Source organism: Phallusia mammillata, chromosome 2, assembly GCF_965637545.1.
Source record: "Phallusia mammillata chromosome 2, kaPhaMamm4.hap1.1, whole genome shotgun sequence".
NCBI classification, from domain to species: domain Eukaryota; kingdom Metazoa; phylum Chordata; class Ascidiacea; order Phlebobranchia; family Ascidiidae; genus Phallusia; species Phallusia mammillata.
Window position 1 is genome coordinate 15,612,367 of NC_137253.1, and position 13,323 is coordinate 15,625,689.

The window sequence follows — 13,323 nt, forward strand, 5'->3', positions numbered from 1 at the left end:
GATGGATGATATTTGCAGCATCAAACATTTGTCCTTAGAATGTTAGCCGGGATTTTTTTCTGAAGCTTAGTTATGTTAAATCTGCTTTAAAACATATAGCCCCAAGCTTTACCCATATTTTTTAACCGTGTTTGTGCACCAGCAATACCAAAGGCTCAAGCGTGAAAACGAGACGTTATTGATCAAAGCGGATGAGGCTAAACGAATCTGGCCACAGCTATGTGGAATGATGTGCGTAGCCATGAAAAAAAAGGCGCAACTACAAATCGAAGTCAACGAAACACGGTAAAAGAGAATTCATTACATTTGTGTACAGCAGTACCTTGTTTCAAAAGGCGTAAAGCAGAAGAACATGGTAAGGTAAATCAAAACTTGCCACACAGTGTTTTTTATTCTGCCATTACGTGGTAATTCTAAGCCCAAATTGAAACCTTTTGGTAAATTAGAGGCCTCTAATTTATTTATCTCTAAATCAATGGTCTGTGAAACCTGGGTTTCACAAAGGGGCAATAATACACTGGTGAGTACGAATTCCGAATAACTTAACTGGTTCCTCTTCACTTTCGAAAAAGAAACAGGCACCACAAACGGCTAATTGCCGCTTGACTCAAATGTCGTAAAAAAAATTTGGTAATCACTTAATTGTGTGTTTCACACCATTTGGTCTTGTTTAGATTTCGCAAGAAAAATGTTTAGCGTGATTTTCAAGAGTTGTCAATAAACGTGTTTTTTTATATTAACACAGATGCAAAACTATTGAAACTCATCAGCGTGCTGCTGCCCTTACTGATGAGGCTAAAGATTTTATACAGGACATCGAGAACTATTGGAGACAGTTCAGTATTGAAGCTAACAAAGTAAAAGAGGAAGCAGACAAGTGGAAGGAAAAGGCACGATACCCAAATCCAAAAATAAGCAGAATTTCTAACTTTTTTCTTTTAGATTAATGAACAAGACAAATCGACTAATTTGGCAAAATCTGAGTTGGATTCAATACAGACAGAAATTCGATGGTCCCAGGCACGAAATAAAAAAGCAACTGAGAGTTTACAAAAAGAAGAAGCGAAGTACAAAGGTCTAAAGAAACAGGTAAGTAAAATGGAATCGTTGGAACTTTAAGGGTCACGTTTTGATGCGTGTTTATTGTCGTCAGTCTTCTGCACTTCAACGTAAAGTAGCGTCCAAGATACGTCTTCAGGACCAGCTTCGAAATGAGATTAAAGCACTGCGAATGAGAATGGAAAGAGATACAAGCGATTATAAAGTAACAATGGTCAATGACAAATGCAATTGGTAAAGGATGACGAATTTTCAATTCAGGAACGTATTCGAAACGTCACAGCTTTGAACGAGCAGACTTTAATGGAAGCAAGAGAATCACATCGGGACAAAGAAATAATTTCGATTGAAAAACAGGCTCTGGGGGAAAGAGCCGAAAAGAGCCGTTTTCAACTCCAAAATGCCCGAAATCGAAACAGAAGAGGGCGAAACGCATTAACAGAAACAAACAACCTGGTTTGCACCAATGTGAAACAATCTCGAGTGTGTGATTATAGTAACTGATATGGTCGACAGGCCAACATGGTTATGTCTGACCTCGCGACAGCCAGATCGGAAAAAATGAACCTGAAAGAACGTTTGATAGTTATTGCTGGAAATCGAGAACAAATGGAAAGACGTTACGAGAAAGAATTGCAAAAGTTAACTGAAGATTTACAAGTACAAGTCATGCTGAAGTATGCAATAGACTTTTTGTTTTGACGTAAAAAAGTGTATGTCAAATATTGGCCTCAATCTTAGAAAAGAAGCCAAACAGGCGTGGAAAAACTCTTGGATGATACTTGAAAGGTGGAATGAAACAATGTTGCATTTTTTCGAGCGCTCTGATAGCGCCATCGATGAAAACAGGTGGGCACTTGTCATATCTCTTTCGCTTTTCAATTATGCTGCATATGGATGGGACTTTAAACAAATTAAACTATTAATTTCGATCAGAATGAAAATGACAAGTGATATTTTAATTCATAACAGACACTTTGCCACCAAAATACTTCAACCAACTATGTTTTAGATCTTGTATTAAAAACTTCACATAACAACCAGGGCAAACAATATCCCGTTTTCAAATACGTTAATAAACCACTGCACACAACAAATAATTCATATCTGTCCATTTAGGCGGCGACATGTAGCATATGAGGGAGAAATAGAGTTGCTTAGGGCTGAAATTGAAGGATTGCAAATTCAAGAAGCGGGATGTGCTTTGCGATTATCGGAACAAACCAAAATCATGCACAAAATGAAGAAAGACCTCACATATACCGTGGGCGCTTTACAAGATAGTATTGATGAAAATAAGGTATAAACATTTAATTTGAAATGTTGACAAACCCTGCTGTGCTTGTGCAAAGTTAAGAAAGACGAGAAAATGTAACCGACCAGTTATACTTAACTTTTACTATATTTTATCGAATTGAAGCAAAATTCTTTTAAACACATACTTCGAAACGTTTAGCAAGCAAATGATAAATTGGTTGAATTTATATATTTTTTCTTAAAAAGCTGTGCGCCGGAACCCGGCACCAATGGTTTAAGAGTGACGTTGATTTGGCGTAATTTAAAACTTTTGGGCTTACCTCATTAGTTCCATGTGATTTAAAACTTAACAAGATCTTTTGAAAAGGTTCTGGTCGCCCAACTGAGTGAGGCAAAAAAGGAGCTTGAACCAAAATACAACGACGTTTTGGAAAGGTTTAGGAAAACATCAAGTGTGTACAAAGTAACGCGTGACCAACTGGTTCAAAAAAACCGCACCATTAAGGATTTGCAAGATGGAATTGTCGCATGCAAACATCGGATTGAAGGTATCTGGGAAAAAGTTCATTTGTCAGAACCCAATGGTTGAAATTAAATTAGCTCCCAAAAACTTTTGCTATAAATACAAACCATTCTATAGACAAAACGTTTTTTTTTTAAGACTTGTCAGAACCCAGGGAAGCAACGAAGAAACAACTGGTTGAAGTAAACAAGGCTACACTTCAGCACATTCAAAGTGGGAAAACGGACCTTAATTACATCGGTGGAAAGATCTATGAAAGGCTCAAATTGCACCTATATTTACACAATAACAGTGTAAATTTTGACGCGAAGTGCAGAAAATTACGGAGGCTTGTGCGACGTATGATATTTTACCAGTTGTGTTGCAAATATTGCTTTGCCAATCCCCACAAACAAGCAAACCTTTGGCTTACAGATGACAACGCAGACATTCTTTTAATGCGGCAAGCGTTAGATTTTTACGAAGTGGTTAGGGAAGACCTGCGACACGAATTGAGGAATCTGGTAATGGATGAAGTTCAAATGACAAAAGTGGCCGATATAAGGGACAGTGCAATTAGATGTAAACTTGAAAAGTTGAAGGTAAAACCATTTTGCCATTGGGATTATAGATAACATAGAAAAATGCACAAAATGGTTTCGAGTTCACGAAAACCAAAAATCATCTGCAAAAAAACTTTTCCAACATCATCTTTTGTGCAGAAAAGAGTGGGAGGACGTGGTAATAAGCTGCAGGGAACTTGGATTCGAATTAAAGAATTGCTTGACAGTTTTTCCCACGTTGATGCACTTAGTCGAAAAAAGAATCGTAAGTTGTATTTAAAAAATAGCACTTTGAAGTTGTCAATATTAACACCCTCCGATGAAACCAACCCAGAAAATCGAGCACTGCTACCTGAGGAAAATCAAGTTGATAATGATATGAAGAAACAAAATACGAATTGAATTTACACTTGATTCTGACTTCCAAGTTTACAACGTACTTTTTCTCGTTGGTGACTTTGTGTCGACAATTATTAACTGAAAACATCAACTTTGCCTTGTCTGCAAATGCTTTTGTACCATGTTTTCGTTGGGTTTTAAGGCCAACGTGACTACGGTTTATACGAGTAAATTTTATTCGCAGGACAACAACGACTGACACCCAGGACGGCAGTACATATATAATTACAAATGCAAACAAATATAGCAATAAACAAAAAAATTAGTGAATGTTAAACGAGCACCTGTCATTAATGTGACTAAAAACGATATGGTAATATCAGTTTGTGAACACTGCAAAAGTTTTAGGTAATTGTAGCAAATTGAGACAAAAAATTACGTTTCTTACAAAACTGAACAAAAAAATACAAAGGACGTGGGCGGAATATTGAAATCAGGAAAATTCGTGTAATTTCTAACACTGGTTTTACGTCATAGACACGCTTCTTTTTTATGGGGTAAAGGATGAAAATGCGTAATCAACAACAATCAACAGCACAGTGGCGATACCTTACTTGCTAATATCAGGTTGTCCCAACTGGCGTAACTACTGGTCGCGAAGTAGTGGAATGAATCCCACCCTTAGTTGAGATATTGCGCCCTTGGCCAGCAATCGAGTCTCTCGCAGAAAGCGGGTAGTTTTGTTTCTGGGCGTTCGGTTGTGAAGCAGATGCGGGAGTGACGTACACCTCGGGCGGACGAATGACTGCAGATGAGATCGCCTTGTTCTGTTTACGAAGATCGCCACTCCTTACTCCTGCCACCGACTTTCGTTTACCTTGCCGTGTTTCTGTGAAAATTTTATGATTTAAAATTAAACATGTTTTTCAGGCGATCAAACTGCAATGCCAAACAACGTAAATTCAACAAGGAATAGTCAGGTTGTTTCCAAAATTCCCTCACGTGATCGCAATGACCACCAGCTTTGTGTGCTAAAAAATCCTAACACCTTTTACTAGTGATGGGACGAGTACCCGGTACTCGGTATCTATGGTATCGAATGATTTCAGTGGTGTCGATACTCGAACGTATTCGGTATCGCCTCATTTGTCGACAGGTTTTTTTTAAGGTTTGGTTTGGGTGACCGCTAAGTAGTTTTAAGAGACCGCAAGTGTTTCATTTAAATACCAAAAAATAGCCATATTTGCTTAAACGAATTATTTATTAGGCTACTGGCAAATTTTGGGAAACCGCTGGAGAAAAACCCAAAACACCTTAAAAAAACACTGTTTGTCGATACCAACGTTCGATACACTATAAGAATATGGGCAACTTTTTGCCAGTATTTGCTTCGGACAGCACAAATCGGTAAAAGTTCCAACAGGTTATGCAGGCTATCTTTTTTTTCGCTAACGTGTGGATATCACATTTTTCTACATGCTTCTGCATGTGTGTGTCTGCATATATGTACCCCGACCGCGGCGGATAAATTAGCTAATGATATACAACTAAGTACCACACTATATTTAAGTACTCGGAATCGGTACTTGCTTCAAATCTGGAATCGTCGTATCACTACCCTTTACCAATATGCTTTCCCGTAATGATAACCACACATGGGTGTTTAAACATTGAAGTAAACTCTTCCACCAACCCTTTGGTCTCCTGCTTGAAACGTTTTCCACAAAGCCGGTTAAAGATTCCAATTCGTTTTTCAGGTTGCTTGCAATTCCATTTAAAACCCGAGCTCTGTCACGGGTCTGTTCCTGAAGATGAGCGATTCCCGCAAGGACTTCTCTGTCCTGTGAATTAGTTTGAACCGTAGTTAACAAAGTGTGGTATGCGGGTATGTCTACATCAGCAAAAGTATTTGCAGCTAACAACTCTACAGCTAACATTAGGTTATGTTTGTTAAGTTAAACAAAACAACCGTCCACCACATCTCCAAAGAAGTGCGAAATAAAAATTACATTACATATTATTCCGAGAAGGAGCAGGACTGTGTGCGTACATTTAATGGTATGACATAGCTGTGTTTTTCGAAAAAAAAAACACTAAGATTCTTTGGCTTAAGGACGTTTCATTTCAATCAATTTTCATTTATCTGCACTTAACTGCTTTTCAAGCATAGATTTTCACAGGTTTTCCGGACCTCCAAAGAATGCTTTCATACTTTAACAAACACTTTAATTTTTTTTTTACACCAATAAAAGGACTGGATAAGCATCTAACAAAATAAAATACACGAAACAGATGCTTTCGATAACCTAAACAGTTAAAAGACGTCTAAAGTGTTTTTTTCCTAAGATGAATGAAACAGAATCAAATATACAGAAAATAAACAGAAGCATTAATGTTTCCTGCATTGCAAAATCTCACTTGGTCGGCAGAAGCTTTCTCCATCCCGATGCAAACCTCCCATTCACCAGCAAAAAGTTTCTGCAACTTAGCAAGCTCATCATACAACACATATTGGCGTGTCGTGTTTGATTTCGTGTCCAACTTCAACATATCAATGTCACTTTCTATCATGCTGCACTCCTACCAAAACATATTTAAATATTTGATTCAACCTAAAGCACGTACTGAAACGTTGTGCGTATTTTGTTTGTAAATAAACCGTTTTAAGTGACGTTTAAGTGTTTCTTTATATTTTAATTCATATTCTAATACAGTGCACACAATTAAATACATGTTCTACCTCTGCAAATTTTTCGTCTTCGTGGACAACATTTTCCAGCGTCATAGCGATCGTGTAAATTTCTTTTTCCAAATCTTTTCTTTCGTTTGCATGATCGGTTAACTGACACATGCCGTACTGTCGTTTTTCCTCCAGAGTTGACTTGAGTTTCTCCTGTTTAACAAATAAATATACATGCTCTAAAGACATGAAAATCCTAGTGTTTGATCCAACAACGTATACTCTTCCGCAGTTTAGACATAGAAAAAAAAAACTACAGAGAAAGGATTGCGTTTGCTGTGCCAGCCCCAAAAGGTGTTTTTTCTTGAATAAAGGTGTTTTAACCAGAATATGTTAATAAATGATGGAACTTACCATAGGTTTCACCAGTTTGTCGATTTGCATTTTAACACGTGTAATTTGATCATTGACGCTTTTTTCACGATTTCGCACAGCTACAACCTCGTTTTTCAGCAAATTATATTCCTTACTTCTCTCATCGAATTCTACGCTCAGATCTGCCACCTGTGGTGCTTTCTCTGCAAGAAATTAAGATGTACCCATCATTGTAAGTAACAACAACAATTGAACTAAGAAATTTTAAGTTTTAATGTGGTATTATAAACATGGCTGTAAACCAATGCGGATAAAAATGTAAAACCTTACCCTTCAAGTAACGGTCCTTTCTAACGTTGTCGTCCGTAAGCAGTTGAATGCTACTATTTAACCGCTCAATATCCATCTGTAATGATTCCTTCATTGTTCGGAAACTGCTTTGTGCAACCTCCAATCGCACTTCCAGCGTCTGAGCTGCGCGTTTGTTCTTTGCTGTTTCGCGGTTGAACCACAAACTCTGTAACCATTATAAATAGGCATATGTTTGTTACAATGATATGAATCAAAAGTGCAAACCTGTTTTATCTGTCGTATATGCGCTCCCACTGTTACAAAACTTATGCTAGCCGTCATACACGTGAAGTTATTAAACGACCAAAACAAAATGTGATTGGTTAGTCCTAGTGCAACCAAATAAATTTGTACACAGATAGACTGATAAGTTATCAGTGATAAGCATTAGAATCAGAAAATGCATACCTGATCTGAAAGCTCAGAGTGTTTTTGCCTTGCACTTTCAATAGACTTTGTCATGTCATTCATAAACTTAAGTTGATCAGATCGAAACGTTTCTAAGACTTTTTCAGATTCGTCTCTTAACTCCTGCACCTTAATTCTGAATAAACCGGATCATGATTTAATTCAAATTATATCCAAATAGTTCCAGAAAAAAAGATTTTTTTGTGTAAAGTAAATAATACCTTTCTTGTCTTTCCTCACTTAAAGTAGATTTGTAATCATCAATCTGTGCATTGTATGTGGTCACAGTAGCTCTAAAACACAAAAGGGCTTATATTTTTATTAATTGTTATTATGTCACCATATTATGTTTTGAAATTGTATTAGCATACTATTTTAATCATTTTCCAATTGTGTTTATAGTATGCTTGTTGCAAAGTAAAAATTTTATTACCATATATTTTAAGTTGTGTTTCTCAAATTTTTAACATAATAGAAGAGCAGAAAATTTTATGAAAACAAACTTTAATAACTTCTGAATTTCAATATTGATTTGAACAATTTAGGGATGTTGGGCTTCAACATCACTCACAACTATTCAATTTCATGTAAATTCGAAAATGTTTAACATTTTGCGCCAATTTTCCTTTACTCTACAAGAGTTTAAAGATCAAGCGCATTTTCTGAGTGACCAAACTTTTTACACACTTGTACTTGTGATATAGAAAACTTACTGATGGTTTTCTTCAAGTATTTCTAGTTTCTCCCGATATGTTGTATTGCTTTGGTTAAACTCTGCCACTGCTTCAATCATTCTATTGGTGTCCTTTTTGAGGTTTTCAACTCTGGTATGTATCAGATAACAATGTAAGATAGTGTGTCAATATATACCCAGCAACCCAATCTAACCTAATAGCAGCTTCTTTGGCTTGGGCTGATGCTTTGCTTCTTCGCTTTCTGGCCAAGTCGCTCAGAACTGCAACTTTTTTCTTATCTTCTGCAATTGATAAGTTTTCAGTTTTTGCTTCCTCTATTTGTTCCATGACCTGGTATCAACAAAAATACATCATCACACAGCTGACAAAGCAAAATATTTGTGAAGTGTCTGTTGATAATTACAGCTCTCATTTTTTTCTGGAGTTCTTCAACCTTGGAATCATACTCTGCCTGGCGTTTATCCTTTGCAGCCTGCAAAGTTTCCCTGTAAAATGAAAATAAATTATTATTTTTTACACCTCACAATACATAAGGAAAACATTGAGACTGTAGACGAATACTGCAATTTTTATGCTACTAAAATTTTTCTCAAACTGGCAAAAATGCTTATGCAATCAATAAAAATTTATGTGAAAAACTATCACACTTTTGTTGGGTACATTGATATGTTGCTGATTTTTAAAAGAAATTATATTTAAAAGAAAATTATTTCATAGTGATAAACCATGCAGATATTTGTGATTTAAAATGTAAAGATTTACTTTTCATGAAATATTTCTTGGTTGGAGATTCGCTCTCTTTGTATTTTGTCAGAAAGCTGAAGTGATTGCATTTCAAGGCGTGCATGAGAGTTTTCTACACGTCTCAAATTCTAAAACAAAAAATACCATTTACAAATTGAATGGTGTCTTTACAAACCGCTCAATTCATAAACAATTTGTTGTTATGGTATTCAAACACCATGTGACAAACCTTTTGTTTCTCATCAATTTTCACACCCATTTCCATTATCTTTTCCAAAACTTTATCTGTTACCCTAAAACAAAAATAAACATTTGATACTCACTGATTATAAATCCATTATTCAAATATTTTTACCTTTTCTCTTCAGTATTTTTTTCCTTTTGTTGGACAATTGCTACTTCAGTCTCACTCTAAATCAAAACAAAGATCCAATTTATGTGACTAACAATGTATATTTAAAACCTAGAAGAAACAATAAATCATTAAAAACAGGAGTGGACTTAATATGTTCATTCATACAAAAAGTGTTTTCTGCCAAGTAACGAAATAATGAAAAAATATTATAAAAACATGTACCACTTGAGATTTTAGGTCAGTTAGCAACTCAGCTGCTTCCCTTCTCTCAACTTCCATGTCTTCTGCAAGATTTTCATGACCAATGTCAATTTCTTTGGTCTGATGTTTCACATCCCGCAAAGCATCCCTTGTTTCATTCAAGATGATCTGCTTGCTGAAATTTTAAATCAACTTAAGTTAAGTGCACTTAAGTTTGAATATGCTAAGACTTATGCAACTTTAAATGCAAAATATTTGCTTGTATTATTCACATCAACTTACTTTGCCTTGTCAGACATCCTTTGGTTTAGCTGTGCAATGATCTCATCATGCTCTCTTCGAACCAGATTACATTCTGGATGTAATCTAGCATTTTCTTGTGCTAGTTCCTTGTGTTTTTTGCCAAGTCTTTCTGTTTCCTCTTGAGCTATTCCTAATTTCTTTTGCATAGATTTCATGTCATTCTCATTAGCAAGTCGAGCAGCCAATACGGCATCTAGATTATTTTGTCACATTGAAGTTTCAGACTACAATATTGCAATCAACAAGGCACACCTTCCATTTCTTTTCTGTATTTGTCGGGTAAGATTTGCATAGCATATCGCTTTTTGCTTGACTCTATGGTTTCTGCTTCTAGTTGGTCTCGTAAATCTTTACGATTTGCCTCCTGTGAAATGGCACACACAAAGATCGACAAAAATGTAAACACTTTATGAAACAATATCCTACCAAATCAGAAAGACTTTGGGCAATAGAATAAAAGTCCTCCAGATGACTTTCACGCATTTTTCCATCTTGCTCAGACACTTGTAAAGCTAGCACAGAACACTGATCAGTTAAGGGGTAAACACCATTTATGCAGGACATTTTTAGTATTTATAAAAAAATTAGTTTTGCTAAAGATTACTTCAAATTTTTTTGTTACCAAGTTCTTGCACGCGGTGAATCGTTGCGTTGACTGTTTGGGGATTTATTGCTGTCACCTTCGATGAAATATTTTCCCCATCCTCGGCCAGGTCTTCTTCTGTGCTTTGCATTGCTATAACGCTCCGCTGCTACATGCATTTAGTGCTACTGCAAATAAGTCGAATTACTTTCCAAAAACGTACAAAAGTTGACAGGTCACACGAAATAATCCACTTGATGGCGCTAAACAAAACAAAGCGTTTCCAAGGAAATCTTGATCCCATAAACACAAGACAGCGGAGTCAAAAATTTTTAGTCAACTTTTGCACTGAAATTTATTGTTTTATGTATTAAAGGCTCAAAATAAACTAATTTGTTGATTTCAAAGTAATTATATTTAATTTTTGTTTAAAATGTAACAACAATTATTAATTTTTTTGCAATTAATTTGTAGTGCAACGGAAATTTACACAACTTCTCTCGCAGCAACCAAGTTAAGCTGGGACAAAATTCATTTCCCGTCAACTGAGAGAAACTGGGATCAAGTTCAGTCAAAATGACAGATGTTCTGTACCCAAAATTAGAGGCTATTGGTGAAAACATTTCACCATTTGGTCACAAAAAATTAGGGAACACAGGGCGAATTGACAGTGGCAACAGTCAACAGGTAAGAATATCTTTGTGTTTTGGGACTGCAGTGCAAAATCTAATCTATACTGCTCTTGTTTAGGGGGTTTCTGCAGCCTTACGAATTTTAGAGCCAACTCGTAAAAAGTTGGCAACGGTTGAAACTCAACGTATTATAGAATGTTTGGATGATTGTATCAGAAGACACGAACTTTGTGCTGCACTGTTGTACATTCTTATACCAAAGGAAGAAGTCTTAGAAAAATACAGTCTTGCCCTTGGTGTTGAGTTGACAACTGCTATTAAATCCCACAGGTATTAATAAAACAATGGTAAATACCAGAATCAGTGACTGTTTGTAATCTAAATCAAGCGATAGGTTCTTTGCAATTTACACTACTAAATATCTCTTTTTTGTTTACACGTTATAGAACCCTATGTCATATGCTCGAGGAAAGCATAGAGCTCCAGGATGACAAAACTGCATCTCTGCATAACCAGATTAATGAGTCATGCAAGAACATCATGCGCCTATTTTCACAAAATCCAACAATTTCTACAGCCATCCGTGGGGAATATTCACAACATCTTAAAAAAGGCTATGCACCACTAGCAAACACGGCAAAACTCATTACAAATCTTATAGGTACAGTTTGAATGGTTAAACTTTCTTCAGCACCCTTTCATTATAGTTTGTTGCTTCAATTTCATTGATACTAGTATTGTCATTTTGGGGCTGAAAATAGCTTGGGAATACATGTTAGGTATTGGAACCTGGAATAATTGCGGTGAATGTGCGTTTTTTTTCTTTTAGAACTTCGAGCAATTATGTTTGAACGACTTTTAACCACACCAGTAGAAGAAACTGATCGCTCAAAATACTTGTTACAAGTTTCTGAACGTGAAAAGAGCAATGAAACAATTATTGACAAGCTTCAAACACAATTGGATGCTGCCATTGATGTAAAAATGTGTACAAAATAGCATGCAGTTGTGCAATCTTTACTAACTTGTCAGTTGTTTTCAGGACAAGGAACAAGAGTTAAGCAAGCGAAATGAAACTATCCGCAGGTTAAAAAATGATTTACATCAAATTGAGCAATTCTCTGAAGAACATGTGAGGAGAACAAAAACTGAAGCTGACAAACAACAGGTAAACTATTCAAACTTAAAATGCATTACTTTTATAATACATTTGTTCATCCCAGGAAACATTTAAAATGAATAAATTAAGGGTACAATTTAAACATGTGTTTGTGGAACGCAAACAAAATTGTTGTTTTGTTTTAGGCTGCTGACAGTCGTAGTAGTGATGGGAAACAATCGAAACTCCTAACCGAAATGGAACAGCTTCAAGATCAGTTGAACAGAATGTTGCAAGAAAATCGGGAAGTGGAACAAGCACTTCGAAAGGTGACAGATGTAATAGTGCTTAAGATGTTGTGTGGTGAGACATGCAAGTTTTTCAGAAGTGACATTTTGTGTACAGTTTAACTAAAGTTTTTAGAGAATTGGTCACTATCAGAAAACACTATTTTCTGTTTTAGAGAAAGTACAAGATCGAAACTGAGGTTGATAACTGGATCACCAAGTATGATCAAGACATGGGAGAGAAGCAAGATGAGTATGAACAGATTGATGAAGTGTATACAAAAGAAAAGAAGCAACTAAGGTATTTACAACTGGTAGCAAATGACATCTCTCACAAGAGACTACTTGTATTTGCAGAACACTTTTGTAACAATTTTTTTATTTTTTTTAAGTGAGCTTGAAGAGAAATTCCAAGTGTTGGAGGAAGAATACAACAAAATAATGGAGGAACGAAGAATTGCTCAGGCGGAAAAAGAAGCCAGAGAACTTGAGTTGGCTCTCATGATCAAGGTAATATCGCTGAAACAGATACACTTTTATTTTTTTGTGGTTTTGTTACTTAAATATTTCCAGGCTGCCATAACTGTGCAAGCATTTTTCCGTGCCTACAAAGTTCGCAAAGCTCTCAAGTCCAAGGCCAAAAAGGGTGGAAAGGGTAAAGGAAAGAAGAAAAAGTGAACTACAATTTCTTGTATATTATTGTTTTCCTGTGAAATACATTTTTTTTGACTTACTGTGCTTTTAACTTTTTCTTCTGTCTTTTGTTTGTGTCAATGTTGCACAATTTGATTTTCCGCAACATAAGGGTATATTGGTAGTTGCTGTATGTCTATGGAATTTGGAATTACAAAGACAGACATCTGGTTCGTTTGCACAGCTTTTGTACTATT

General features: G+C 35.9%; 2 protein-coding genes across 3 annotated transcripts; one reads left to right on the top strand and one right to left on the bottom strand.

Annotated features, from left to right (window-relative positions):
• Positions 1 to 3,938: 3,938 nt before the first annotated feature.
• On the bottom strand, positions 3,939 to 10,695 carry LOC145213516 (uncharacterized). The gene is made up of 19 exons (XM_080081823.1): positions 10,455 to 10,695; positions 10,259 to 10,344; positions 10,085 to 10,196; positions 9,812 to 10,025; positions 9,551 to 9,704; positions 9,329 to 9,384; positions 9,203 to 9,266; positions 8,992 to 9,101; positions 8,633 to 8,714; positions 8,423 to 8,559; positions 8,248 to 8,358; positions 7,756 to 7,827; positions 7,535 to 7,670; positions 7,106 to 7,292; positions 6,815 to 6,978; positions 6,461 to 6,613; positions 6,139 to 6,300; positions 5,414 to 5,561; positions 3,939 to 4,609 (listed from the first exon to the last, which is right to left on the bottom strand). Exons 1-19 carry the CDS (start codon positions 10,564 to 10,566, stop codon positions 4,344 to 4,346), a joined length of 2,526 nt encoding a protein of 841 aa, XP_079937949.1. The 5' UTR covers positions 10,567 to 10,695; the 3' UTR covers positions 3,939 to 4,343.
• Positions 10,696 to 10,745: 50 nt separating this feature from the next.
• LOC145213518 (dynein regulatory complex subunit 10-like) lies at positions 10,746 to 13,297 on the top strand. 2 transcript variants are annotated; one of them, XM_080081827.1, is made up of 10 exons: positions 10,747 to 10,822; positions 10,890 to 11,102; positions 11,166 to 11,377; positions 11,494 to 11,708; positions 11,877 to 12,025; positions 12,090 to 12,215; positions 12,353 to 12,475; positions 12,610 to 12,734; positions 12,826 to 12,943; positions 13,007 to 13,297. In XM_080081827.1, the coding sequence occupies exons 2-10, from the start codon at positions 10,992 to 10,994 to the stop codon at positions 13,109 to 13,111; spliced, it is 1,284 nt and encodes a 427-aa protein (XP_079937953.1). In that variant the 5' UTR covers positions 10,747 to 10,822; positions 10,890 to 10,991; the 3' UTR covers positions 13,112 to 13,297. The 2 variants fall into 2 exon arrangements, with proteins under 2 accessions (XP_079937952.1, XP_079937953.1); XM_080081826.1 differs by having other exon boundaries at positions 10,746 to 10,822; positions 12,826 to 13,297.
• Positions 13,298 to 13,323: the final 26 nt, after the last annotated feature.